Source organism: Agelaius tricolor, unplaced genomic scaffold (genome assembly GCF_023055355.1).
Source record: "Agelaius tricolor isolate 1412-34295 unplaced genomic scaffold, bAgeTri1.0.p SCAF_19, whole genome shotgun sequence".
Taxonomy (NCBI): domain Eukaryota; kingdom Metazoa; phylum Chordata; class Aves; order Passeriformes; family Icteridae; genus Agelaius; species Agelaius tricolor.
In genome coordinates, this window is record NW_027269279.1 from 7,134,870 (window position 1) to 7,162,817 (window position 27,948).

Sequence of the window (27,948 nt, forward strand, 5' to 3'; positions counted from 1 at the left end):
CCTCACACTTCTACCAGGAGCAGATGGCAACGCAAACAAAGGGAACAGTGCTCCTGTGCGTCAGCCCAACCAGGACATGCTCTGGCAAGTAGAGCTATGGCAAGAACTAATTGTAGAAATTAAGACTCCTGGGATCATTAGACCTGCTCTGCTTGACTTCTGCTTCACTATTTCATGGAAATAACTGGTTTGCTTGAGTGAAAAAGGAAACCCAAAGCTCTGTGAGGCCTGACAGTCTCTGAGTTCTGCCATCTTGAGAAGGCTGAATGTGCACTGATCTGATCTAAAACTTGCCAGCACAATTAACGTCACACACAGGATAACGAGAGGAGGGAGGAGGGTGCAAAGATCCAAGGATGAAGGGAAACAAACTGCCTCTGCAATGGTGGCACAGTGAGAGAGATGGTCCCGTGGCAGGGGCCTGGCTGGGGAAAGTGGGCACCTGCCCACAGCAGCAGCGGGGGAACGCTGGGGTGAGCTGAGTTACACGTGCTCAGTACGTCTGTGGGGTAAACACATTCATGTGCTTCAGGAGATTGCTGCACGATGGGTGCCAGGCGGGATAGACGGGATACACGGTGGTGTCAAAGGCAGCTCTGTGTTCGAGAGCGACTTGTTACCCACCACGGGGCTGCTGTGGGACGCTGCCCAGCCCGCTGTCCCTGACCGGGTTGCGGGCTTGTGCCAGCAGTGCCAGCGCTGACATCCCCGCTCAGAACGGCTCCGCCTGAACACACCACGCACGGATCAAGGGCCGGGGCTGTGCTACTGACCCAGTCTAGGAGCGGAGCTCCGGCCCTCCGCCCGCTCCCGCCCCAGCCGAGGCACCGCCTGTGAGGCGGCCCCGCCGCGGCCCGGCCGGATGTGAGCGCGGCGCCGCTTCCTGCGCCCGCAGTCCGCCCTCTCCCTCCCCGCCTTGGGTGGTGCCGCTGCCTCGTCCCTGCTCCAGGCTCAGGGCGGAGGCGGCCGCCGCTCCCTGCTCCGCTCAGCAGCAGCCCCGATGCAGGCCATCAAGTGTGTGGTGGTGGGCGACGGGTAAGTGCGAGGGACGCTCGGCCGGGCCCGGCCCTGAGCCGCTCCGCCGGCCCTGGGGGTATCGGGCCGCGGGGCGGGAGCGGAGCCCGGGCCCCGCCGCGGGGTGTGGGCGATCCCGGCGCGGGGCGCGGGCGCGGCCCGGCCCGGCCGTCCTGAGGGAGCGGGGCTGGCTGGGGCTGGGGCCGGGGCCGGGCCGTGGCGGGCGGGCGGCCGGGGGCGGGTGGGTGGCGGCCGCGGCTTCCTGCTGCTGCTGCTGCCGCTGCTGCCGCTGCTGCCGGCGGGGAGGGGAGCGCGGGCGCGGCGGGGCCGGGGTGTGCAGGGTCCGCAGGCCGGGCGCGTCTCCGGGCCGAGCCCGCAGCGCCGCGGGGCCGGTGCTCCGGGGCCGGGCCGTGCTGGTGCCGAGCGTTTCGCCTTGGTGCGGGCAGAAGCGGCCGCCGTGAATGAACAGGGTGTGCTGGGCAGGCCGGGCCGCGTCCCTGCACTGCCACTGCTTGCTGGGGTTCTTTCATCACCGAAGTAGTCCAAGTGTATTAAAATAATTACTGTGGTTTTAATTATATGCAAAAATTAATATTGATTTTAAATACTTTTTTGTGAAAGTAACAAACTTGCTCCCTTTTAAGATCTTGGTTTTTCACATCTGACTTTTGCAGTAAAACTGAGTGAAATGGGCTCAACTCTATGCAGATCATAAATGCTTTTGGGCAGAAACTGATTTTTTTGCCTGCAGACATCTGGTCTTGTAAGGCTCCTGTCTACAGGAGAATGATAGGCCCTTGAAATACAAATAGTTAATGATATACTTGTCTGTAAGGACTGGTTACACCTACAGTATTTTAATATGGTGTTACTTATATGTGAAACAAGTTGAGGATGCTTTCTGAATTGAGTTAACTCAAGTTTAATAATTGGATTTCAGTGTGAGGAGTGCTGGAATTGAGAAAAGAGTTTGTGTTTGGTATTTTTGAATATTCTCCACAATTCTGTTCTGCTCAGCTCAGAGGGATTCTCTCTCTTCCTGTGTGTCAGAGCTCAGGGGAACATCCCAGTCCAGCTGGAAAACAAGACTTGTCTTATGCAGTTTGAGTTGTTTTTTTTTTCTTTTAGGAGAAACAAAAATCCTAGTGTAGACTGAGCATAATTGGTATCACAGCAAACTTTTGTAGATTACAGAGGGGTGAAGTGTAGCTAAATGGACTCAGTACAGTGGTCTGTAATTTCACATGGTGCCTTATTTTTGAAGTTATTTGTGTGTGTTTGGGGGGGGTTGTTGATTTGTTTTTAAGGATGTGAAATCCCTAAAAAGGCAGCAAAGTTTGGCTGAAAGATAAACCTTACAGTGAAAGATAAACCTTACAGTGTGCCAAAGTTGTTTTGAATCACTATGTATGATTTGGAACCATATGAACATGAAAGTGGTATCTCAATAAACCATTGTCATAGCAGTGTAATTCTTTGATGCCAGATAGGGTAACTGTGGATTGCTCTTTTGCTTATATTGAATTTAAACCCAACAAAATTGCTTTTCTACTATATATGTATACGTATATGTTTGGTTTTTTAAAAATTCATCCGAACTCTGTATTTACAATGCTGTAAATAAGTGTGATGCATCATGTTTGGGTGGGGATAAGGTTCAGTCTACTTCCTCCTCTAGAAGTGAGAACTCAGCACAAACCAGCTGTGGAGTGTTCAGTAATTCATTCAACAGAACAGTTCTTTGGTCATTTGCTTTGTAAACCATCCTTCTTCCTAGCACTTCTGTTGTTCTCTGTCTTGGAAATGTAGGTGGTGTGGTTCTACCTGACTTTTGTACAGATGTGGGAACAAAATACAGTAGTTTAATTTATTTTCCTTCCTCTTTAGTTAGAAACAAATCTTTCTTAAGGTTCTTTCAGGTACTGTTGCTCATTTTTGGCCATTCCCTGTGCACTGTTTTTAAAATACAATTAACTATTTGTCTTTCTTTGTGCTGTTGCTGCTTCAAGAGCTCCAGCATTGCAGGTATTCTAGGAAACGTCTTGTTTGGCTTAGATAAGGCCAAAGTTTTAGTGTTCCTGTAAAACAATGCAGGTTAAAGATTTGCTTATGTAATATAAAACTTGGGTATTGTTTTACCTACCCTCCACAGAGATCTGCTAGGAACAAAAATAAACAAACTTTAGAAGTACCTGTGGTTATTTTTCTATTTTGTTAATGAGTAGGCTGTTTCTCGTATGTAAATCACTTTTTGTTCTTAGAGTTTTGACCTGTGCAAGCTTGGACAACTAACTTGACTAGGATAGAAAGTGTGGCATGTGTGCTAGTTTGGGCTATCATATTTCTCCCTTGTTTTTTTTTTTATTTAGCTGTGGGGATTGTTTGGGGGGAAATGAATGACAACTGTTGCTTTGAGCTGTCATGATTGCTAGAGAGGAGGAGGAATGTGCAGGACAGATGAAGAGCAGCCGCTGGAGTTACTGCAGGAGTTGCTGTTGATTGACACTGGAGAAAAAGCATTGGTGGAAGTTATTTTTAGCAGCTTTTGTTTTCACTCCAAAAGGCAGCTGTTCAGTGGTACAAAACCTCCAGTGGTGTTGTGTAATGTCAGAAGTTCTGTGTTTGGGAGAAATCACCAATTGCTAGGTGCCACAGAAGTTGAGCACTTCATGCTCCTTTGTTGTAGGCATTTTTTAATTGTGGAAATGCTGTAAGGGCAGTAATTTTAGGAGTTCTTGTTTGGAATTCTGCTTGATCTGAGGCCTTTGTGTGCTAAAGCTGTGCTTTTTTTGTGTGTATTTGCTTTGATGGCTGGGGAGAAGGGGATGGTGTGTGTACGGTGAATTGGCTCCTGACTGAGTGTGGTGCGGTGTTTGTGTGAGACACTGAACACCTCGGATCCCTCCCGTGCCACCCAGAGAAAGTGCAATGACTTGAAATTTGGTAACTCGTGTTACTGAAAAAGTTCTTTAAAAAGCAGTTTTCTAAGTCCTGAAGAGCGTATTTGGGAGAGGGTGTGGCACATTGAGTAATGGAGCTTATCTGAGAGCTGTGTGTAGCTAAACCTCCTGTACAGCAGTGCTGAACTCTTGATCCCAGGGTGGTACTCGGGAAATCTCAGCTGCTCTTTAGTGCCTGAGCTCAGACCTGGGCATCCTGTCTGCCAGAGGGGGAGGTCGTGTCTTCAGAGAAAGGGAAATGGCACAAGCAAAGCCCTGTGTGAAAGTTACCCCCTGTTTACAGGTAAAGCACGGCTCCAAGGAGCTCTGCTACAGTGGGGAAACTTCATAAAACTTGTTAGCTTAAATAAAGAGAAGATATGTTTTGTTCTTAGGAATTAGTACATATGTGGTTATACAGATGTGGTAATACATTGATTTCTGGGTGCTACTCAGAATCAAAAAGGGACTCTGCTGTCTTTTGTTAAGGTAGTTTTGTTAAGCATTTAAAGCTGGATTTCTGCAGGCCATGTTTTTAATGACAGTCAAGTGTTGCTAGTTTCATTTATGTAATAGTGGGTGGACAGAACTGTGATTAAGTAGTTGCTAGAAATCTTATGACTAATCTTGGTGTTATTTTAGATTCTTAGTCTCAGCCTTTATGTGTAAAGATTTAAACTTTGCCAAACAGTTGGAATTCTCTTTAGGGGAGTGCTTTATTACAGAAATTAGTAGTCTAAAAAAGTTGATAAAGCACTTAGAGGATGTACTTTATAAAGGTAGGCATTAGTGTTTATTTTTAAGACTGGTGACCATAATGATCTGATTCGTGTGGCAGTGAGCCAGAAGGCAAGGAAGGCAGGAAACCTGGTTGGAGTACATCTGAAATGGGGTTGTGGAACGTGTTTTTTCTTGTTTAAATGGCTCTGGCTGATTGGTGCTGCAGAAACACACTACAGGCACTTCTGAGCTTGGAATGAAATCTCTCACCACCTTCCTGTGCTGTTCTGATTAGCCAGAGCAGACTCGGGAGTTTCAGTGCAAGGCAGGCAAAGGAGCCTGGATGCACAGAATAGTTCTTGATCTGCTGCTGAAAATGTTGAGTTCAACATGAATTTGTTGGAAGCTCAAATTACCTGTGATGCCCTGACTGGAAGCTGAAGTGTCAGCCCAGACAGGTTCCAGAGGCGTGAGAATGAGTTGTCTGTGCCTCAAGAGATTTCCCAGAGCATTTGGCTGTTGCTGCACTCAGGATCCTGAAGGTTTTCCCAGCTGTCCTTGGCGAGCTGGCCCAGCACAGCCGCTGGGTGTGTGAGAGCAGCTCACAGCACATCCCAACTGATCTAACTCAGCAGCAGGCAGCTAAAATAGCAAGTTGTCCTTATGGGGGAGGAATAACTTTCCTTAACTCCCTGTTCTGGCTCGTTAGAGTTAGTTCAGAGCTAAGATGGGATCTCCTCTCTGACAGCTGTTAAACAGGTATCTGCATGGTGAACTCTCCTTGTTGCCCACACAACTGTTTTTTTAAGGGCAAATCCATCTACTTTTGAGCACAAGTATATCTCAGACCTTTTACAACGAGGGAATGTTCAGAGATTGTACTTAATGAGAACAGAATTAAATGCCTCCTTTCATGATGCCATTATAGCTTGGTAAAGAGAGTGTGTGCTGAAAGGAAAAAACCCTCAGATGTGTGAGGAGCTGGTGTCTTAGAGGCAGGTGAGAAAACCAGGGTGGAAAACTGCCTGGAACGATCAGAGTTGCAGCAGATGGGGTGTTATGGCAGGTATTAGCTAAGAAACATAAGGCAAATTACAATTAAAAATGAGTGTGTGGGACAAAATCCCAAATAATTTTGCACACTGAAGTGTCTCTTCTGTAGCTGGAGCATTTCAGGTGATGTCAGAAGGTGCTGTCAAATACCTTCTTGGGCTAATGCTGTGAGGAACTGCTTAAAGTGGAATGGAGGGACCTTGGTTAAGGTTGAGCCGTGACTTATGGATATGACACAGCTCAAATTCACTGGTGAAGGATTGAGCTCAGGAGGCTCATGAGTCAAACCTCATCCTAATGACACCAGTACGTGTGGGTGCACCAAAGTTGCTGCTGACTGGCTCGGAGGGAATGGCTGTGGTGATAAAACATCTGCAAGACAATGCAGTTTTCCCTGGCCAGGAGCAGGAAGGGGATCGGGCTGTCTGGCAGCATCCCTGGAATCTCACAGGGTCAAAGGATTGTGCACTGCTAGGGAACCAGTCTGCAGTGTCACACTCCTTGCAGATACTATTTTAAAAAGAGAAATAAGGCCCGGTTTCAAGTTTTCCAACACTTAATTGAAACTGTAATAAAAATTGAATGCTGTCATTAATCAAATGTTTGACTCCAGCTAAGATGTGGGGGGAGGGTAGAGAGGGAAGGAGTTGGCTGCCAGAGTTTTGAAGGAATCCTGGAACAGAGCCTTGTCCTGCCCCCATCTGAGGCTCTTGTGAATTAGATCAGTAGGAAGAGGTTTGCTGTTCCAAGTTCTCCAATCCTGGAATGTAATTTATCTATAAATCAGTTAATGAAATATTTGAGTGAATGCATGTGGGGAGTCACTTTGTAATAGCAGTAAATAATATGAGAGTTATCTTTTGTATTCATTCCTTAAATACTCCAAAGTAATGATGTGTTGAGAAATTATACTTTTCAAGCTTTCTTTAACTTCACTTATATGCAAGTATACAATTTTCTGGAAAAGATAAGAGTTTTGGAATTGTGTAAGGGTATCTGGAAATATTCTCAGTTTCTTTATCATTTCAGAGAGTTGGAAGAAGGCCATCTTTCTGAGTATTCAGTCAGATGACTAGGAGATATTAGTGGTCTAATTAATTCATGTGGGTTTTTTGGGGGTTTTTGTGATTAAAAATAAACAAAATTGGGTAATTTATCACTTCACAAAATGGATGTTTATATACTAGGTGTGTTTTCATTGCCAGTAATTTTAAAGCTGCAGTCTGTCAGCTGTTTTCCTGCACAGGAATGACTGGAGATGTTCAGTTGTCCTTGGGTGTCTGGATGTAATTAGTCTTTTCCCCCTACAGGAATATTATTTCTTGTTATTCAAGATGAATGTGTTTTACATGTGAACTTTCTTTCTTTGCAGTGCTGTAGGTAAAACATGCCTACTCATCAGTTACACAACCAATGCATTTCCTGGAGAGTACATACCCACGGTGTAAGTACTGTGAAATCCAAAGAACTCATTCCTGTCAGCTTCTCAGTGCCTGCTGCCATTCCAGATTCCTTAACTGAATTGTTTGATTTGGCTGCAAGCACCCCTCAGGTGTGTGAGGAGCACTTTGAGCTTTCCTGTGGCACAGTCACCCCAGTGCTTGCTGATGGTCCCTGGGTTCTGGCTCAGTCTGGCTCTCTGTGCCCTCTGGGCCTGCCTGATTAGGGACTAACATTTGCTAACATTTTACCAGAGGTTGTTCTCTTCCACAATAGTGTGTTTCTGTCTCTAATGTCATTCATAATAAGCAGTCCCAAGGCTGAACAGCTTGTCAAACATTATATCATAGTCAGAAACAGTTGTCTTACATGGCTGGTGATTTTTTGTTTATTTGTTCCTTCCACTTTTTGTGCTACTGCCAATCCTGGTCTAAGCAGCCACGGCTTTTTGGCTCCTCGGGCGAGACTGTGGGGACTCATTTATTCTGGTGCTTCCCTTTTTCTTTCACATAAGGATTTGTCAGTATCAGTATTAGTGCAGTTCTCTTTTCCAGGGCCTGTTGGGTCTGTTTTATACATGTACAGCTTCTTTCCCCTTTTCAGATGTCTCTGTATTTTCATCTGGCTATGCTGCTCCCTGAAGTATTGATGAGCTTTTTCAGACAACAAAATACATTCTAATGAGGTTTATAGATGACTTTTGTTACCTGTCCAAGGCCTTGTTGCCTTAGTTACTGCTGTTTCCTCCTTTTTGGTCTTAAATTCGAGTTTTTGCATTACAATGTCTTGTGTTCCCAGTGAACTTTACACTTCTGCACCCACGGCAGTGATGAGATAAAAACAATGCCTCCACTGGCCCCTGGTTATGAGCTTTGATATTTCATTGGAGGGGGTTTTCATTAGCAGGATTAATTAGCTTTCTTCTTACCTACTGTTGTCATTAAGGATTTCTTGGTTGTTGTTCCTGTATCTTCTGTTCTAAATCTCACACCATGAGACAGATTAATTTGCTGAATGTCCCACTAAGACTGGAAAGTGCTTGCTAAGCTTTCACCTGCTTTCCAGTACTCACTGGATTAACACTTCCATTTGGAAGAGCCATGACAGATCACTTCTGCTCAGCCTGAACCAAGTCTGTTGTGTATAAATTTTTATTCCATTACTCAATGTCACGCTTGTTATTTAAGGAACAACTTTACAGTCTCTGGGGAGCTGACGGATGCAATGAAAATGTTCCCTTCCCCAGTTTTCCCAGTTTTTTTCCCTCTGTGAGGGAAAAATCCTTGGGTGCCTTATTTTACTGCAAGCTAATGCAGCTAACTCTCTCTTTATTTTTAGTTTTGACAACTACTCTGCCAATGTAATGGTTGATGGAAAACCGGTGAACCTGGGTTTGTGGGACACGGCTGGACAAGAGGACTATGACAGACTACGTCCGCTCTCCTACCCGCAAACAGTAAGAGCGAGCTGCAGGGTGAAACCAGAGCACTCCCTACAGCCTTGTAACATAAAGCATTTTTCTTTCTCAACATAAGGCCAACATTGTCACACCTGGAGTTGTATTTATTAGTAACAGCGACCCTTTTTTATTTCTTGTGCTGTAGCTGTCATTTATAATCTCTGGAGTGTGTGCAGTTGTAAAAAAGTTAAAATTTGCATGCCCTGTGTATTTGTGTGCACTGGTACTTGCTGGCTTTTGTGTAGTTGCAGCCACAGAATTGTCTAGAAGGCTCGATTTAAAATAAAAAAAAACGCACCCCAAAACTAGCTCAAAAAATCTCGGTGAATAGTCCCATCAGCTAGTCCATTGATTTTAAGGTTAGCATGCCTGCCAAAGGCAGGGTTTGTTTTTGGTTTTAGGCCATGTTTGGCTGCAACCTGACACTGTCACTGCTAAGCACTTGATATTGTTTAGTCTGTGTGAAGATGTTCTACATGTGAAAGAGGCAGCACTGAATGAAGAGATTATCGCTGTTGACAGAGGCTGTGGTGTCCCAGCTCTGCAGTGTGCTCAGCCCGTGGTTATTTTACTGCTTGCTGGAGCTGTGCTGTGACACCCATACAAACGTGCTTCTGTCTGCCCTCTGTCAAACTGGTTAAATCCTGCCTGCATCCTGCACCTCTCCATGTTCAAGGACAACACTGAAGTGATCTGCTTCCTTCTTTCCAGGGTGACTTCAGCTACAGTTAATCTTTGTACAGGTGGTTTTGTAATCTCTTTACAGCAGTGGAGCTGTGCTATAAGTAAAGAAAGGGTAATTTGCAGGGTTTTTTTGGCACTGATTACTCTTGCTGTTGACTGTCAAATATATGTTAAATGCTAGCAATGTACAATGCAAAATTGTTTCACTCTACAGCATAACTGCTCTTGAATAATGTGAATCTTATTTAAGGAACTCTGGTGCTATTTTCAGTAATCTTTCCTTAATTCACTGCTCACTAACTTACAGTCATTAGGCTTCCCCATCAGTTATGATACACAAAATTGATATGAATTTGCCAGTTGTGGGTAACTATAGTTGAAATGTCAGAAATACCTGTCTATTTTAGAAGGAGAGACAATGGAAAGCTGTTTTTCTCTACTACTAAGATATTTATAGGATACTTAAAACTTCAGTTTTGCTTAACATCATAAAAACATTTTCCAAAAAGTAGAAGTAGGTATGTTGAAGGATCTTTGGTAGGAATAGAATGTCTGTGACAAAGGGACAGAATGCACATAAATGTCTTCAGCCTGCCAAAGTACCCATGGCTTTCTGATAGACTGCAAAGTAATTCCTTGTCTGAGCATCCTAGGGAAAAAGGCTTGTCTGTGCAAGGATGTGTAACTGCTCAGTACAGTTATATTTGGAGTACTTTCAGTTATTTGGATGAGGTTTTTTGCAGCAGAAAATGAAATGGGGCTGTAAGTCTTCAGGTTCTTGTGAAGAAGTCTTCAGATTGCAGACTTGTGCAGTATCAAAGATTCATCACCCCCACAAAACTAAGAAAAAGCACTGAGGAAGAGAACAGTGGTGCTGACGAAACCTGACTTTTTTTAGGATCTGTGTTCAGCCTCTCTTTTCCTTCAGTGTGCTATTTAAAACTCAGCCCTTGCATGTTCTCCTGGCCCTGCTTTCCCTATTTGTGCACCTGAAGGATGTTTGGGGCGAGGTGAAAGCAGCAGGTGTTGGTTACTTGGGCAGTGTGTGCTGAGATCAGTGACCCAGCAGTTAACAGCTGGTAACTTCACAGTGAGGGATTAGTTTGTATCTTTTTCTCCTTACTCATTTTTTTTTATTCCTTAAAATAGACAGGAATTTAATATATTTTCCTTAATGCATGTGAAATCTACTATTTCCAAATATTTGGGGAAGGAAAAAGCTGGGACAGAAAGAGTGGTCACGTCTGTTTCCTCAGGAGACCAAACCAAAGAGAGGTTGTTAGTTGGGCGCTTTTTGGGAGAGGTTTGATCTTGCAGGTTTCCCCTGACAGTCAGAACTGGTTTCTGGGGAAGGCTGGTGTCTGCTCTGGGTGCAGCTGGTTGTGCTGAATTACAGGGCAGCGTCTCTCTTAAGAAGAAAATCCTCCTTGAGAATATCTGGGAGCAGAAATTGCTGACTGAAAACATTTTCCCTTCAATCCATTTGAGGAGTAACTTTATCTCCTACTGTTATTAGGTTGGAGGAACCAATGGTAAGAATATATCTTCCAGTCTGACAGATCAACCTATTGCCGTATGTAAAACTTTAAATAAACTTCAGTTCCAAGTTCTGTCATCTTGTCTTGCCTATGATAGTGATAAATTGGCCCCTATTTTTTGAACAAATACTTTCCTTGGAACTATCAAATTGCTAGATCTGAGAACTCTGTTACCAAATTTGTATGAGTTGCTAAGATTAAATATTTTCTTGAAAACAAATAGCTTTTCCTACTACTGTGCAAGACACCTGAGATCTTCCAGTAATTCCTTGTGGTTACACCAAATCTTTTTGGAGCTCTCTGGAGTCAGTGGAGGAGAGACCCTCCTCAAGTGCAGCCCTTGAGTCCCCACAAACCAGCAGAATTGGAAACCAGAAGTAGTGGCCATAGTATCACATTATTTGATGTTGTTTCTTTCTTCTTCTGGGACGCTGCTACGGAAACTTGGGGTGATGCATGAACAACTGGGTTGCAAGTGCTTAGCAGTGAGATGTCAGCTGCTGACCTAACAAATGCCTTGAAATGCAGCACAATCAATCAACTAACACTGCACTGCTGATCCTGTGGCACCTTGGTACCGCAATGAGTACGGATGCAGAGGTAGGCTGGGCAGAGTTGGGCTTGTTTGGGAGACACCTACGAGTTTGCATCAGCACAGATGAGGATACTGGGGTTATTCTGAATGCCTGCAGACCTGGAGTGTGTCATCTGTGAACTGTATCCTGTGGTTACTATCAGCACATGCTCTGAAATGGTTTTACCTGCTCTTACTTAGAATCTTTTACCTTCAGTTGAAAAGCAAGATGTGCAAGATCCCTAAAAATACCCCCTTTTTTTCTGCTTTCTCATTATTTAGAAAGGAAAGGGAGGAACTTTGAGATTTTTAATGCTAATTTTCAATCCTAATTTGGTTATAGAGAAGTTCTTAATCTCTTTTTTACTGGCATTCAGTAGGAGTGAAGTTCTATAAGAAGTTCAACAAGCTGCTTTTGATTTGGGTATGGAAGCAGTAATTGTAGAAATTCTTGTGTAAATTTTTTTTTTTAATTTCATACCATTGAAATTGGCCTCTGAAATCTAAGACTACTTTAGAGTTGTGTATTAATAGGTAACACTTTGCAACATCCTATGCTGATGAGGTCAGTAAAGAAGAAATGACATTTAGAGGGAAAAACCCTTGAAAGGGATTATTAGTGTCCTAGTTGCTGGCTACTGCAATAGCTGATTATAAATTTGACTGCAATCTATTTGTTATTTTTCCCCCTTTCTCTCTGGCTGCTTGTAGCTGCCTGGGAATGGATTTCCCCCTGGGAAAGCTGCCTCTGATTATCATGTGCAACTGTATTGCTGACCTTGCCTTTTGCAAGTGTGGCAGGGCTGGCACATCATGGAGATACTGATGATATTGGCCTGTTCATGGCACTCTACAGTGGCTTCTCTGTTGGGCTGACTCTATCACCTTGTTTTGTAGGATGTCTTCTTAATCTGCTTTTCCCTCGTGAGCCCAGCTTCCTTTGAAAATGTCCGTGCTAAGGTAAGGATAGGCTGGTACTGTTTTATTTCTGAATGTTCTTCATACTGTTCACTTTACAGCAGAGCTTGGAAAATATTAGGTGCTTTTTTTTTAATTGTTTTTCCCACAGGCCCCATGAAACGCAGTTTGGAAAAGCAGAAATCCATTTGTCTAACTTGTGAGTCATGGAGGTTCAGGGCACATGAACACTTCAGTACGAATTGTTCCTTGATGCATTGATAACAGTAATTTAAGTGTTCAGCCAGCAAGGTGCTGAGATCACCAACAGGAGCTTTCCTTTTAGTACCGTTTGAAAAAAAGTTTTAAAACAAATGCATGTAAAACTTGGGTTGATAGCACTTGTTCCTTGCATCCTTCTGCACATGCTCTGTAACTGGGAATATTCCATGGCCTCAGACACCTCAGCTGCACAAGGAGGTGTCTCCATGGGCAAGGGCAGGTCAGGGCATTTCTGGTGTGTGAGGAAAATGCAGCCCTTAATGGGCAACAGTTTAAAGTGTATGGGAGTAGCTGTTGGCTTCTCTAACAGTGATGTGCCCTTTTCTAATCCTGCCCTGATGGGATCTGGGTAAAGGGAAGGCCTGGGAGCTTTCAGCTGTGATGTTCCAGGGCCCCCAGGGACCTCAGCCCCCAGAGGAGCCCCCATTGTTTATCTGTGCTTTTCAGTGGTATCCTGAGGTGCGGCACCACTGTCCCAACACCCCCATCATCCTCGTGGGCACCAAACTGGACCTGCGGGATGACAAGGACACCATTGAGAAGCTGAAGGAGAAGAAGCTGACGCCCATCACCTACCCCCAGGGCCTTGCCATGGCAAAAGAGATCGGTATGGCACTAGGGGGGCACTGGGGGCTGATCTAGGCTGTGTTTGTGGAAGACCTTGCACCTTCATTAAATGGCACCCCTGGCTTTTGTTGTGGAGCCAGCTGGGAGCAGAGCTGCTCTGTGACTGTGTCTCTGCTTCCCCCAGGCGCTGTGAAATATCTCGAATGCTCAGCACTTACGCAGCGAGGCCTCAAGACAGTGTTTGATGAAGCCATCCGAGCAGTGCTGTGCCCCCCTCCTGTAAAGAAGAGGAAGAGAAAATGTCTGCTGCTGTAAACTCACCCTCCCCCAGCCCATTTGTCCCTGTGCTTTCCTCAAATGGAGCATTCACATGCCAATTTTTTCTGTTATAAATTAGTTCTCTTCCATCAATTCTTCAACCAATTGACAATTTCATGGTTTCATTTGTTTAAAGTATGACCTTTACCTTGCATCCTTCTAAGAGCAAACTCCTGAAAACACACACCTATGTAAAGCCTTATTTTTAAAATCCTCTTCTTGCTCAATTAAATGTTGCCAAACTATCTGCTGAACTAAGTCGCATTGTTGTGCTACAAACACTAAGCACTAAACTGTTTTTTAAAGATTCTTCTTGAAAATGACTCTAATTTCTGGTAGGAAATGCAAAATCTCTTTCTAGTTTTTCACAGTAAGTAACAGTACCGGGGAATTAGCAGAACATTGTGCTCTAATGTGTTTTATTCTGAACTGTTTTCCCAGCACAGCCGTTGCCTGGTGGTGCTTCCAGCACCCAGCTCTGGCAATGACTGCCACACCTGAGTCACAGTGTAAATGCTTTATCATTGGTAAGGGCTTGGTTGCAATCTAGTTCTTGCTGCTGTGATTGGAAAATTAACTATTCTTACTGAAGTGTATTTAGTCCTTTTGACAGCGTTTATTGTGATGAATAAATGGAATATTGGGTTGGATCAGGAGATGATAGTGCCAGACAGTATTTTGACACTGTACAGCTGACTTACACTACACTGCCAGAGTAGCTCAGCAACCATTTTCCCAGAGGTGCAGTAGTGGAGAGAGGTTGGTGTTCATGGGTAAATTCCTTTGAATTTCAAGTAGGGCATTCATGGTAGGTACAATTCTGAATCAGTCATTCCCACTTTTATGTAGTAACTGCTTTTCTTGTAGAATCTTTTCTTATTGAGCAATATAACTTGTATTTTAAAACCTTCTGATTGATAGAAGTTTGCTTTTTTTTTTCTTTTTTTTTTAGAGTAGAATGTTCAAGCATATCCTCATTTTCCTGTTATTTCTGACCCAGTAAGTTATGCTTTCTGAGGAGCTTTTAGTCTATTAACTAGGTGTAAAAATCATGTGAAGCAGCTTTACACATTTTAGTAATTTTTATATTTTAAACCTCTGTAACTGACAAACCTTTCAGCCATCACTGTTTGCAAGTCCCCCACTGTAACATGACTAATGCAGCCAAGTGTTCTCTCTGTCACTCCATGTGCGGCAGCGATCGCGTAACGGTAACTTGGGTCTGTGAGGTTCTGTAATTAGTGCTCATGTTCTGTACCTTCCAAAGTGGCAGGAATAGGATGTTGACCTACACCCTTTCAACCACTAAAGCAAAATTTAAAAATAAAAGTTGCAAAATTGTGAAGTTTTTACATTGATCTTTTGCTAATGCAATTGGCAGTATGTTTTGCATGTATGACTTAATAAATCCTTGAATCATAAGTGTGGTAATGTTTGAGTTTCTGAGCCAGTGTCTCATTCCTGTGCCACTCTGAGCACACATTCTTGTTGTGTGCCAGCAGCCCTGTGTGCACGTGTCTGCTCAGGGCCAGTGTGCAAAGCCCAGGCTGGCAGTGCTCCCCTGAGAGCCCAAACTAAACCCAGCACTTGGCAGCAGCTCTGCACAGGCCTTGCCCTCTCAGTGCAGTTGTTACAGCTCCTGCTGCTGCTCCTGCAGTGCCCTAAAGCTGCTGGCAGTGGGGGACAGGGTCTCTGTTCCACTCCCCTCTATGCAAACAGAAATCCTTTTGCTCTGAACCGCTCACAGTTTGTGCTTAAATGGCCCAGATTCCAGGCTGTTCTTGAAAGCCCTGCTCTGTGTGTTACCTCCCCTCCTCCAGAGTGGCTGCACCCAAGGCTGGGGCCCCAAAAGCAGCACGGTCCCTCCTGGTGCTGCCTGACCTCCCTGCTCTGACAGCCAGCACTGGTACCTGTCACTGCACAGGAGCCAAAGTTTTATTTAATTTTGTCTCCATATCGAGTATCACAGCAGGAACATCCACACAGTTAATTCTCAACCACATCATAATTTACTTACATCAATTCTTTTAAATAAATGCTGCTGAGCCTTAAAAAGGAAAAAAAATTAAAATAGTTACTTACACACTAGAAACAAGGAATCCACTTTTTAAAAATCATTACAACTGGTTACACGTTCTTGGCAGGATCAGAGTGGTGCTCAGTAGCTGGAGCTAGAGCAGGTGACCAACATGATGCCAGGGCCTGAACAGTTTTTTTTCCTTCTCATTAAGTAGTTTTAGTTTAAAATCAATAAAAGCAGTGATGTAGATCAACACATACAAAAGACAGGTAGATTAAAGAATATTGCACATGTATATCCAAGCAGCATTTAACCACAACAAGCCCTCCCCTGCAACCCTGGGATCCCAGCACGATCTGTAAGAAAAAAATAGTGCAATGACTGAGCCTGCCCAGCCCCAGCCCCAGCCCCAGCCCGGGCCAGGCTCGCTCACCCTGCAGCCCTGAGCTGCAGCCCCTGGGCTCTGCCACAGCCCAGGGAGGGACAGGGAGCAGAAGTGGAGCTGCAGGTGCTGGATGAGCTCTGGCAAGGCTCTGCTCTGCCCCCTGCTTCTCACACATTCACTTTGGTCAGCGTTCAGCTGCTGTGGCAGCGCACACAGGCTGGGCTGGAGCTCCTCATCCTGATCCCTTCTGGGCAAGCCCAGCCTTTAGCACAGAGCCACAGTCTGTGCTTTCACCAGCACAACATTCCCCGAGTGCTGCAGAGGCAAGGGCACTAAGACCCTTGTTCATTTTATGCAATGTGAGAAAAGTACTGAAATCCACTTAAGCATGAAAGTGGAATGTGTCCTGAATACCTGAAACCTGCAACAAAACCCCCAGGTCCTCCTGGAGCTGTGCTTACACTGCACTGGGGTTGTATTCTCGTGTTTGACAAGACAGACACGATCCATGTTCCTGAGACAAACTGTTCAGAGCTTTGAGCACAACATCTGGCATGTGGTCTGTGATCATCTTGGGACTTATTAAAATGCTGCTGAAGACGGTTTCGTTTGACCATCGTGCCATGTATTTAATATCTGAAGAACACAACCTAGGGAAAAAAAACATAAACACAGCACAAACACAAAATGGCTCTGTCAGAACTGGAACGGGCACCCTGGAGACTCTGGCCAGGGCTGAGGGAGGAACTGGAGCCCTCTCTCAGCAGCAGGGGGGATCCCAGAGAGCTGCAGGGCTGCCCTTCAGCAAACAGCAAAACTGCTGCCATGAAGTGTCCTGAGGGCAGAACTGCACCACATTCCCTGTGCTTTAACAGGGAAAGAAGCCATCAGAGATCAAATAATTCTGCTCCCAAAACCACAGAAAGAGCCTGAGCTAGGAGAGGGAGGGCACTGAACACTGCACATTCATGTGGTAATGTCAAATTTGGGGAATAAATCCCAGTGGTATCAATAGGAGACCAGGCAATACATTTAATGCTGCACACAGGATGCACCAGTCTGTAAAATGAAATCCCAAATACATGATGGGGGCTCTGGTGTGCTAGGCCTACTTAGAAAAACTCCCATTATTAACTGCTGTGCTGTTGAGTAATAGAAATTAAAAGAAAATAAATTTGCCCAATAAAGCAGAAGAGCAGCCATTGGGAAAACCTGCCCAGGTCAGAGGTGTTCAAGTATCTAACTTGTAAAGCCAGTATTAAAATTGTTAGAAATTAAAGATGTGAAGCTTAAACAAAACATTGATCTACTGAATGGGAGGAAAGAAGTGAACTTCTTCTCCAATCCTTTTCTTTCCTCTCTGTAAGGGGCAATTTCTCTTTTCTTCTGTAAGATAGTCCTGTGCAAGTTAAAAATGCTCTGATTTCTGTTTCAGAACACGAGAAGCTATCAGGGCCTGCCTGGCTTATGGGCTATTTCAGGTTGCTTTGTCTAAAAAACCCAACATCAACAAAAAAACCCACAAAAAAACCCCTGAACACAACACTGCCCCAACAAAGCCACAATCCTCACCCTTCCAGCAGTTTCAGCTTTCTGGTGTCTTTGTCTCAGCTCCCTGCATCCACAGAAAAGCAGCAAGTGACAGGAAAATGTACAGACTATGTGGGCACACACTGGGTATGGGGCAGCCCTACAGGCACTACTGCACCTCCTTCTTATTGCCAGCACTCAGGAGACTGCTCAGGAATGAGGAATTGTTACCACTCCACCCCTACCAGGACACTGCAGACCTGCAGTCCTGGGCAGAAACTGCCACCTGGCAAAGCTGAACTTGCCAGGTTTGGGTTTAAAGTCCTCACTTCAGCAGCTGCAATAAAGGGCAGGATAAGACATCAAAAGAGAACAGTGTCCAGGGCTTGAAGTGAAACAGATGAAGCTGGGAGACACAGAATAGAAACTGAAAACTGGGTAATGTGCAATAACCAAAACTGGGTACTGGAGATGCACAGAGCTGGAAATGGGCACTTTGAAAGGAGCTTTAGGGAGACAGGAGAGTGACACTCCTCATTCCACTTACCTTTTAGAGCTGCATTCTTCAACAACATGGATAATCTTTCCAGGCAGATACAGATGAGGATACTGAGGGGGTGAGTTCAAGTGTGGCTCCTCCTCGAGGGCGTTGTATGAAGGTGACCGATGAACCATTAAACTCTCCTCGGCCAGCAGGGGCTGGGTCAGGGCATCCTGGCTCCTCCCATCCAGCTCTGTGGGGAAATCATCGGGGTCTCCTCCAAACACCTCGTACCAACACCCCCGCAGCAAAATCTGGTACTGAAATCAGACAGAACAGTCCAGGTCAACTTTGGCATTTCTTCAAGTAACTTATCCTAGTTGTGTGCTTGCACACACTTCCTCTGAAAATACAATCAAAAGATTAAAAATTTATGCACATGCTCCCCAAATTTTGTTTGATAATGATCTTCTTCCCGAACTTTCCCCACAGGAACATTAATTTCAGCAGTATGGATCCTTAGCCTCCAGTAAAACTACAGAAAACATGACCATCTTCACCAGCTGAATTACTCCATGTGGATTCTTGCTCTGCAGGTTGAACTTTTCTTGCACCTGTAACTTCTACCTGTCCATTATCTTATTCTGCATTTATGACATCACACAGACCCTCTGCTCATCCCTAGCACTGCATGGAAATCTTGAGGCATGGCAGATTCAAATTCAGATGCTCAAAAGGGCAGTTCTGAATCTGTGAGCCACAGCTCTGTACTCCAGTACCTTCCTGCCTGACACCACCTGATCCAGCACATTCAAAACTGTTTCTCACTAACAGTAAAAAGAGGTAAAGATTTAACACTGTAACACTGAAATATTTGCTTTCCAAATGAATTCTGATAGTAATATATAAGTAAAAACAACAATTTGCTTACTACTGGTACTAGTTATTACACTATTAAAGTAGGTAATCTTACTAACTTTTTGTCACTTTAGTGGTTTGGGGTTTTATTCCCATTTTTGTTTTTTAACAGTTTCCTTTTATCAGCCAAACTAGCAAACAGATAATTTCAGGCCTTTGATGTTGTAAACCAGTATATTGGGAGTCTTACTGAATCCTATTCTCCAACAACACAACTTTACAGGATAGGAGAATAACACAAATGTCATTGAATTAAATGCAAACAATTTTGTTCTGAAACACAATTGTAACTCTCAGTTTTAAGATCAAAAATACACCAGCAGTCACTGCATTAAATTTGGGGCTTAACCCAGGTAACAATTCCACAATTTTAACCAGGAACTGCATTTGGTTACCTTGGGCCTGTTGCAGTTTGCCACAATTCTCACTATTCTTCTCTTTAAATCCTCCATGTTGGGCATACTTAACCTGTTTAAACACACAGAACAAAGTAAAGCAAAGCCTCCTATTGTCTACTATCAAACACATCTCCAAATATCAATTTAAAAGTATTTTCATCTTACCTTGCAACAAGGTCTTTTCCAACAATGACTGAAATGATGAAATTCTTAGTGTAATCTGCAAGTGATTTGCTTAAAAAAAAGAAAAAAAAAGAAAAAAAGCAGTTTAGATCCACTAAGGAGATAAGCACACTTTAGTTTTAGGATGATCATTATAATTCAGTAAAAATACAAGCATGTGGCAGCACCCTTTGCAGTCAGTGCCTCAGTGGGTGTTCAGACCTTCCTGCTGAAGGTGACAGAGTAACTTCAGTGCTGACTCCAAGGGTGTGTGGATGTCCAACAGGCCAAGGCAGACAAGCCAGTTAATAACTGGAGCAGTTATTTTAAACTCTAATTGTTCTGCCTGACAGAATTCCCCAGATGTGTTTCACTCTCCATCAAGAACTCAACTCCAGATGGAGCAAATGAATTTGAGTGGAGAGTGGAGAACATGCAAACTCTCCCCACAGTCAGCCCACAGCTGGCAGCTAACACAGCTGGCAGCTGCCTTGACTTTCACAGCTTGGACACAGAAGCAGCAGCAGAAGCCTCTCACCTTAAGAGCCCTCCTGGGGGAGAGAAGGCAAAACACCTCAGGGTGGGGAAGGAGTTCCTGAGCATGATGGCCAAGATGGACGCTGTCCCACCTCCCAAACTGTGACCAACTATCACAAGTTTATATTCCTGCAGATAGAAAGACAAACTCAGATAGGCACAGAAAAAGCTGTGGGTAATTTTTAAATCAAATTATTTGTTAGGTAACTTACTGGGGCAATTGTGAAAGCCTGGTTTAAAATTCCATCATTTATTAGTTTCCGATAGATGTAATTTGCAGCTTGAGTTATTCCCTACAAGAGAGCAGCTCAGGTTAGAAGGGTGTCTCTAATCTGGGGTGTGATACAGCTGTAGTTTAAATACAACTTCTCTTTGACATCCTCCTGACAGAGGTCTGGCTAGAACCAAGAGGCCTCTATGTATTGTATGTATGGGTTAAAAAGGTCTGGGGATATTTCATAAGGACATTAGGTCTGACAAGAGGATTATTAAAAACTCTACCTTGCAGTGCCAGAGGCAGCATTTGATGCACCTTACACTGAAATAATTCATGCAATCCATCTGACAAGGAGAATATTCTTCTGTTTAACTAAGGATGCCAGGTGTTTTTAGCTTGCTACTGCTGAGCTGACCTACAGAGAGCCACAGGCTGCACACACACACCTTATGCACAAAGCCATTCTCCAGGACCTCCTCCAGTGTCAGGTCTTCACAGTCTGCTGACAGATCAGTGAGAATGTCCTGTGAACAAAGCCTTGGTCAGAGCTCCCTGCAGGGCTGGGAGGCTCCTGGGTTGTGCTTGCTGCTCACCCCTGTCACAGCTGGCTGCCAGCTGTGTGAGCAGCACAGCACATCCCACCACACAGCCCAGCCCCAGCAAACACACAGCAAGCACAGCTCCAAGCCTGGCAACTTCCAACTGCAGACACCCCACTATGGATGCACCTTCACTCACAGGCACCTGGAATCACCCCTGCCTGTCCTGCCCTCTCTCCTCCAGTGGCACAGGGAATATTACCCACCCAAAGGCAGGGGGGCTCACAACTTAAACCTGGGAGACTCATACCTGGGAGTGAGTTATTTTAACATGTGCCAGCCTAACACAATTTCCTCTAGGTCCTGGGAGTTCACTCATTTCTATAAAGAATTTTATAGATTTCTATAATTATTGACAGCAGATGCATCATACCTCAAAGGACAAGGTTCCTCTCACAGCGACCACAATAGCTTCTTTCTTGTGATCCAAAGCAACAAAAAATGGAATCTCATAGATCTGAAGGAGAAAAATGTAATCACTAAAGACACCAACATTTTGTAAGGGCAAGCACTTACAAGGCCAAGCTCTTACTGAGCTCCATACTGTACTATGGAAAGAAGTTGAATTGGTCTCTTTTTTGGTTAGTCTAAGGGCCTTTTTTCAGCACTGAGACAGATTTATATCAATAGTTTTGGGGCTGTTCTGTTAGATTAGAAAAGAAATCCACACTCAGTGTTTTCATTTGGCTTTGCATCTTACACTTCATAAATGCTGAAGGCAAACTAGACCCTTCAGGCCTTGCTTTCCCTGAATTCATCACTACAGCCTGCCCAAAGCCTGTCCAGATTGTTTACCTTGTTATGAAAGCTGATATGAATGAAGTCTCTGTACTGCAGCCCTGTTATTTTTAGGATGGATCCAAAGTGAAAGTTATGACGATCACCGCCCGTTATTTCAGAATCTGTTGCTCTATTTCTGCAACTAACAAACACAGAAGAGAAAAACTTTCATGTTCCAATCTGTTAGGTTTCCTTTCAAGGAATCAAACTCAGTTAAATTTGCAGAGGGCCTTCTGGCAGGAATCAAAAGTGCTTTCTCCTTGCAATAGCAGCAGTAAACACTCTGATGCAAGATGTTACCTCTGCCTTGTGACAGGACCATTGGCAGAGCAAACAGTGCACTAAGAAAGGAATTCTTAACATCACAAGCCACTGAGATAAATACAAACAAGGAAAAATGAAATTCAAACAAAAATTTGCACAGCAGTCTGATCTCATGCTTTATCCACAGTATTATGTGATAATTTTTTTTCAAGTGATTTATATTTCAGTAAATCATATGGATATTTCATATTAATAATTACAAAAATTATTCTTCCAGTCACAAATACCAGTGGTCACATAGAGTAATCCTATCTAGCAATATGCAAAATTACTTACTGACCATAAACATTTCTGAGTAAAGGGGTCAAAAGGAACAAAAAGAAGGCTGGAGGGACAGGGAACTTCTGATAATTCCTCAGGACAGAGAAAACTACTGATAGACTTTTATTTCTATATGTAAATCTGTGCCCAAAAGCAACCTCTAAAAAGCCTCATTTTAAAACATGTTTCATTTAATTTGAATTCTTCCTTTGGCATTTTGCTAAATGAATTTTTTATCCCAATCACAAACTTTTCCCATGGAAAAAAATCCCAATCTGTTTGAGAGTGGAAAGGCACTGGAATTTTGTTTCTCTGAATTTCTGAAAGATAACTCCAGCAGTGAAGCTCGTGTACACCCAAGAGTGATATCATTTAATGCAACAAAAACACTGCTATTGTAACTATTTTATTTCTGCTCAGACTAGTTAAACAGAAGGCAGCTGGGTGTTTTTAAGCTCTGAGGTCAAACCTACCAGTCACCATTGAGCTTACAGAGTGCAGTATATGGGTTGGTGTACACGTAGTAGGGCCAGCCATAGGCAGCTGCAGCAAACAGCATGTAGTGAGCAGCATTCTCCAGCTCAACATCCAAATCATCAGTCTGGAGGCACACAGGGAAAGAAAAGGAAGTAGAGAAAGGGAGGAAGTTGTGTTAGGCAGCCTCAGAATAAAACTGAAAACAGGCTAGTGAAAATCAAAGCATTATGAAATACACACCACCCAAAAGGAAAACCTCAAGGTCTAAGAGGAACTAAAAATAGCCACTTGTATTTCAGGAAAAAATCTGTGTTTATTTATGTAGCTACACAGCTCAAGGATCTTGAAAAGCTCTCAGTGAATCAGTTTCTTCCAATGCTGCTACATTGATAAGCTCAATGCTGAAAACATTCACTGCAGTTATGTTACCTAAGGATGTCCAAGGGAAGGCTGCAGAGACTTTTAAAGCACAACCCCATCCCACTGGCTGCATTCCAAAGGAACTTGACAGAGTTCCTCTTAAAGTAAAGGAACCAGGAACTCCAGAGTTCATGGTTAAATTAAAACTACCTACATCTATGAAACACAGGTTAAAAGGAGGGGAAAAATTTACAAAGGCACTTTTCCACTGAAGACCAGCAAAAATCAGTTATGAAACTAACCCATCACCTGCAAGCTTTTAAAAGATGCTATTTTTGCTTCTTACCTTGTCTGGGTACTTGCAGCAGACAAACAGCCACAGTACATACTAGATTACCTTCCCAGTTGTATGCAAACAGTATCAAATATTCATTCTCCCTCTGTTCCCTTTCTCTCCCAACTGTTTAAATCAATGATCAAATGTCCTAAATGGTTTCCTTCTTTGCACTTAATTCCCCATTCAAAGTTCTACTCATGCAAAAGCAGAAAAACGTTTTTGACCACAAACTTATTGTTTGTGGTCAAATGAGATGAATGAATTATAATTCATTGTTATGAATTTTATTACAGTGTTTAATTTTATTAAAAGAATAAACAAAATAAAACAAGAAAACCTTCTCCAGAAAGGAGTGCATTTCAATTTGACCTGGCACAATTTCCCAGGACAATGACACCAGAGGCTGCACCAAGGCCGTCTTACCACAAGAGATGATGGAGAATGACACAGGACTTCTTCAGGCTCTTTGGGGCAGCTTTCCATTTTATCTTGTTCTTGATGGAGCAGAATCAAACCAGCTGCTATGTCACTGGGCACCAGGTCAGTGTCCTGCACAAAGACACGGAAGCTCTGTAAAACCACCCACAGCTCCACGCCCAACACAAAAGGAGCAAGGCTCTTACTGAGAAGTAGGCGCGGAAGAGCTCGGCGATGCTGGTGAAGGCCACGCGGTGGTCGTCGTCCTGCACGATGCAGCAGCAGAGCAGCCTGATCCTCTTCTCCCACACCCTGGTGGCAGAGCTCTTCACGTTGTACAGCAGCTGCCCCGAGTGGCTGCTCTCCAGGTTGCGGCTCACGCCCTCGGGCAGGTAGAACGTCTTCTTCCCCCCGAGGGGGTCAAAGACAATGACAACTCCAATGATGGTAAAGACGATGATAATCCAGCTGCCAGAGAGGGGGGAGTGGGATACAGACTGTGAAACCAGACACTTCTGACAACGTGCAACAAGTCCCAACTACGCTTCTTGGCAGCCCAAAACCAAAGCTGGGGAGTTCTGGAATTCTGTAGGGAGACCTCTTGCTGCTGTGCTGAGGCTGCAGCTCTTTGGACTGTGCTTGCAATAGTCTGGGAACCAGAACAGGGCACCAAACCTGGAACCACAGCCCAGAGCTTTGGGAGCAGCAGCACAGAGGAGCAGCAGCTCCATTTTTCACTCCCAGCTCAGTGATCAGGTTACCACACTCTTCATACTTATCCAGTTTTCTACACTCCCATTGCCCCTCTTATCCTTTCTGACCTTCACCTCCTCTCCTTCACTGCAGGACACACTTTCTCTCCCAAGGCAAGCAGCTTTTTTAGGGAAGGATACCAACTCATTTTCCCTTTCCCACACACAGTCAAGCTCAGATTTGTGGGGAGGCACCTTTACCTTGCAATAACTGTCCCAATGACGCCATTTATCACAGTCTTCTCACACTGCACGCTGTTGTCTGACACCCACACAGCTCCCACAACAGCCCAGATGAATTCAGGGAAATAGAGAAGCAGGCGAGTATAAAGTATTTTGGGAAGTGATTTTCTTGGGCCTGGATTGGAAATTGTTCCTGAAATTAGAGAGAGAATTTAAAGCAAGAACTGTTCACGAATGCACCTCAAGTACATAAAATCCCATCTGGAAATATGAACTTTCTGGGCTTTACAGAAAGTAAGCAATTTAAGTGAAATTATCGAGTTCTTTCATACTAATGGAAAGCTATCATTGAAGCTAAGAAAAAAATGGATGCATAGCTGTGACTCTTAGAATCTACTCCACTAAAACCCAAACCAACTCTAGCCAGAGACAGTTCTGCACTGAACTGGAGGCAGCAGTGCTGTGCCAGAGCTGCATCCAGGAGCACTGGCTCATCTACAGTTCCTCATCACTCCTGGGGCCTGTTGTTATTATTCTATTTAGCTTTTAGCTGGTTAATATTTCATTTTCAAATCCTATTCTGCTGGGCTACAATGAAGTTTTTTTTACTGGAGTTACTAAATAATAATAGGAGAACAAAGTAGGACCATTACCAGGACAAATGCTTCTCAGGCTCTTTTCTCTATTGTTAATTTACTAATAACCTCTTAGTTTCAGCACTCCAAGGCAATAAAAAAGGGAGTAACTTTTGGCCAGCTCATCTCTCAAACCAGTCTGCTGATCCCAAGGTAATGGGTAGTGGGGTGTGAGTGCTCAGGTGCAGACAAGTGATTTGTAAAGGCTGCAGAAGAAAAACAACTTTGGGAACTGTTCCAATAACAAAGCTGTGGTTCACACCCAGTGATGAAGCTGTTTCAAAAGCCTTTGATCCAGAGGTTGCCTTTTCCCATTCCAGGCTGCAGCCTGTCCTGCAGCACTGTGTATGCTTACACAGACACAATCAGATGGAGCTGTGCTTCCTCTAAACAACTTTCCTTTCTCACAGCACCCCAGGGTGTGAGGGCTCCAGGCAGGTTCCCTGCTGGCACCACTGATCCTCAGGACAGCACAAGGGCTGGTGCGAGACCAGCACGCCCAAACCCACGCATTCCAACACACCTCACCCTTTGTTTTCCTGGAAATTCAGCCTCAGAATTGCTCAATTTCTCACTTGCAATGGCCTCACAGCTGTACTTTCACACTGAACAAGGTTCTTTCATCACTGCTATTTACAGTTACATCCCTCACCTCTGCAGCTTTGGTTAGAGCCTGGTGCTAACAACACCAAGGACATGGGCCTGACCCCTGTATGGGCCATTCCCTTAAGAGCTGGACTCAGTGATGCTTGGGGGTTCCTTCCAACCCAGGATATTCTGTGAAACTTTGATATAAACATCACATCTGGCTGATCTTACTTCCCCTCCTCTGGAAACTCTAGGAAAACCAGTGGTCAGATTCAAGGCCAGGATTATCAGGCTCTGCTCTGTCATAGTTTCTCTTCATGCACTCTTAAAATTGCTTAAATGAAAGAAGTATAAATACTTATTTACAGAAGCATAAATACTTATTTTCAGTGAGTCATGAGAACCAAGATATTGGAAACTGTGGAGTTTCATCTGTTACTCCAGAGACCACACACATATTTCAAATTAATCTTCTTAACATTACTTCAATGATCAGGTGCCTCACCCGAAAAAAGCTTTCCTAGCAATTTTAACCCAAAATGAACCATTTCTACAAATAATTAGAAGTTGCACTGTGGTCCTTACTTCTGTTCAGCCATTCATTTCAAGTTGTGGTCCTGCTCTATTTGACAGTACTCAATGTCAGTTTTATTATGACATTTATGCAATTCACTTTTCTGTGTGTTTTTCCCCAGGCAGCCCACTGCAGCTAAGGGACTTTCACAAGATATGAGTAAACCTGCCTATGCAGGGCAGAACTAACAGAATAATGATTCTAAATGATTCTGGACACACTTCCCTAAATCCCTGTCAGAGAGGTGGAGCAGTGTTACATCAGAGGTCACACACAGAGTTTTCAGGATGCTCTGACAGCAATGAACATTAGCTGAACTAAGCTGTTGTATCTATTCATTATGTTAGATTGCAGACTAACAAAGGTAATACTATTAAAGTAAATATATTAATGCTGTTGGAGTTTTTCAAGTCTGACTACCGTTAAAACATTTCAATTTTGTATAGGTTGTATGTCAGCTCCAGATTAAAAACAGACATCTATTATAATCCTACTAGATAAAGACAAAACATCATTATTAACTATTTACCTTGCATACTGATGTATACAAGAGCACATAACGCACATATTATGGAAGCCAGAAGAATGATGAGGCCGAGCAGGTAGCTGTGCAGCAATCCTCCCCCAGGACAGTTAAACTGCCCCTTGTGAACAGTGTAAAGGACAAAAATCCCAATCCACCTGCGGGAAGGGAGATAACAACAGTTACAGCAGGAAGGGAGAAGTGCCTGCTGCGACGCGATCACCTGATCGATAGTGGTCGCCTCAATGAAAGCACCACACAAAGATTAACAGCAAGGGACCTGTTACATAAGGAAGTGTCGGAATGAAACCACTACACGAGCAACCAGCAGGAATTACAATTCCGCCGAGAGCACACGGAGCCACAGGCTCCCTGCCCGGTGCTATCGCTGCCTCCCTCGGCTCCCGGAGCAGTCACCGCGTTCATTACGAAACACCCGAGCGCTACTCGCGGATTAAGCGCGGCGGGTGAGGGCGGCCCGGAGCGCAGCGGCAGCGCGGGCACCGCACCGTGCACTGTGCACCGACCCCGAGCTGTGCCAGGGACCCACAGCGCCCGGGCCGTGGGCACCGCACCGTGCACCGACCCCGAGCTGTGCCGGGGACCCACAGCACCCGGGCCGCAGGCACCGCTCCTCTCGCCGCTGAGCGGCCGGGCCGGCGGGCAGCGGCCCCGGGGCGCTCCTTACCACACCAGCCTGACGAACAGCTCGAAGGCTCCCGGGAGCACGAAGTCGTCGCTGCCGATGGCCCAGCGCCGGCCGAACAGCACGAGCCCCGGCATCCTGCGGGTCCCGCCGCCGCCGCTCCCTCAGGGCCCACACGCTCCCCCCGCCTCAGGCCTCACCGCCCGCCGGGGAGGGCACGACCTCACGGGGCAGTGACGTCACGCGCGCCCACTCCGCCCTGCGGACATCGCCCCGCCCCGATCGGGCGGTGCCGCGCACGCGCCTGGCGCGAGCCCCGCCCCGTTCCGGGACGCGCGCGCGAGGCGGCGGGAAGGGCG

General features: G+C 44.7%; 2 protein-coding genes across 2 annotated transcripts; one reads left to right on the plus strand and one right to left on the minus strand.

The window, feature by feature from the left end:
- Window positions 1–875: 875 nt before the first annotated feature.
- Window positions 876–14,907, plus strand: RAC1 (Rac family small GTPase 1). The gene is made up of 6 exons (XM_071444071.1): window positions 876–1,035; window positions 7,099–7,170; window positions 8,505–8,622; window positions 12,319–12,381; window positions 13,048–13,207; window positions 13,352–14,907. The coding sequence occupies exons 1-6, from the start codon at window positions 1,001–1,003 to the stop codon at window positions 13,480–13,482; spliced, it is 579 nt and encodes a 192-aa protein (XP_071300172.1). The 5' UTR covers window positions 876–1,000; the 3' UTR covers window positions 13,483–14,907.
- A 495-nt stretch (window positions 14,908–15,402) lies between these two features.
- Window positions 15,403–27,891, minus strand: DAGLB (diacylglycerol lipase beta). Its single transcript, XM_071444064.1, has 15 exons — window positions 27,632–27,891; window positions 26,950–27,101; window positions 24,642–24,816; window positions 23,895–24,156; window positions 23,695–23,820; window positions 22,571–22,698; window positions 21,528–21,654; window positions 21,106–21,189; window positions 20,580–20,657; window positions 20,129–20,209; window positions 19,918–20,045; window positions 19,383–19,451; window positions 19,215–19,287; window positions 17,968–18,221; window positions 15,403–16,540 (listed from the first exon to the last, which is right to left on the minus strand). The coding sequence occupies exons 1-15, from the start codon at window positions 27,724–27,726 to the stop codon at window positions 16,348–16,350; spliced, it is 2,025 nt and encodes a 674-aa protein (XP_071300165.1). The 5' UTR covers window positions 27,727–27,891; the 3' UTR covers window positions 15,403–16,347.
- Window positions 27,892–27,948: the final 57 nt, after the last annotated feature.

Bases quoted from the DNA above. Each gene is read 5' to 3' on its own strand.
- RAC1 (XM_071444071.1), top strand. From the start codon at position 1,001: ATGCAGGCCATCAAGTGTGTGGTGGTGGGCGACGG. The intron at 7,171-8,504 runs GTAAGTACTGTG...CTTTATTTTTAG, and splicing joins GGAGAGTACATACCCACGGT to TTTTGACAACTACTCTGCCA. The intron at 8,623-12,318 runs GTAAGAGCGAGC...CTTGTTTTGTAG, and splicing joins CGCTCTCCTACCCGCAAACA to GATGTCTTCTTAATCTGCTT.
- DAGLB (XM_071444064.1), bottom strand. From the start codon at position 27,726: ATGCCGGGGCTCGTGCTGTTCGGCCGGCGCTGGGCCATCGGCAGCGAC. The intron at 23,821-23,894 runs GTAAGAGCCTTG...GTCTTTGTGCAG, and splicing joins TCTTCCGCGCCTACTTCTCA to GACACTGACCTGGTGCCCAG. The intron at 19,452-19,917 runs GTGAGAGGCTTC...CTTTTTTTTAAG, and splicing joins CCCCCAGGAGGGCTCTTAAG to CAAATCACTTGCAGATTACA.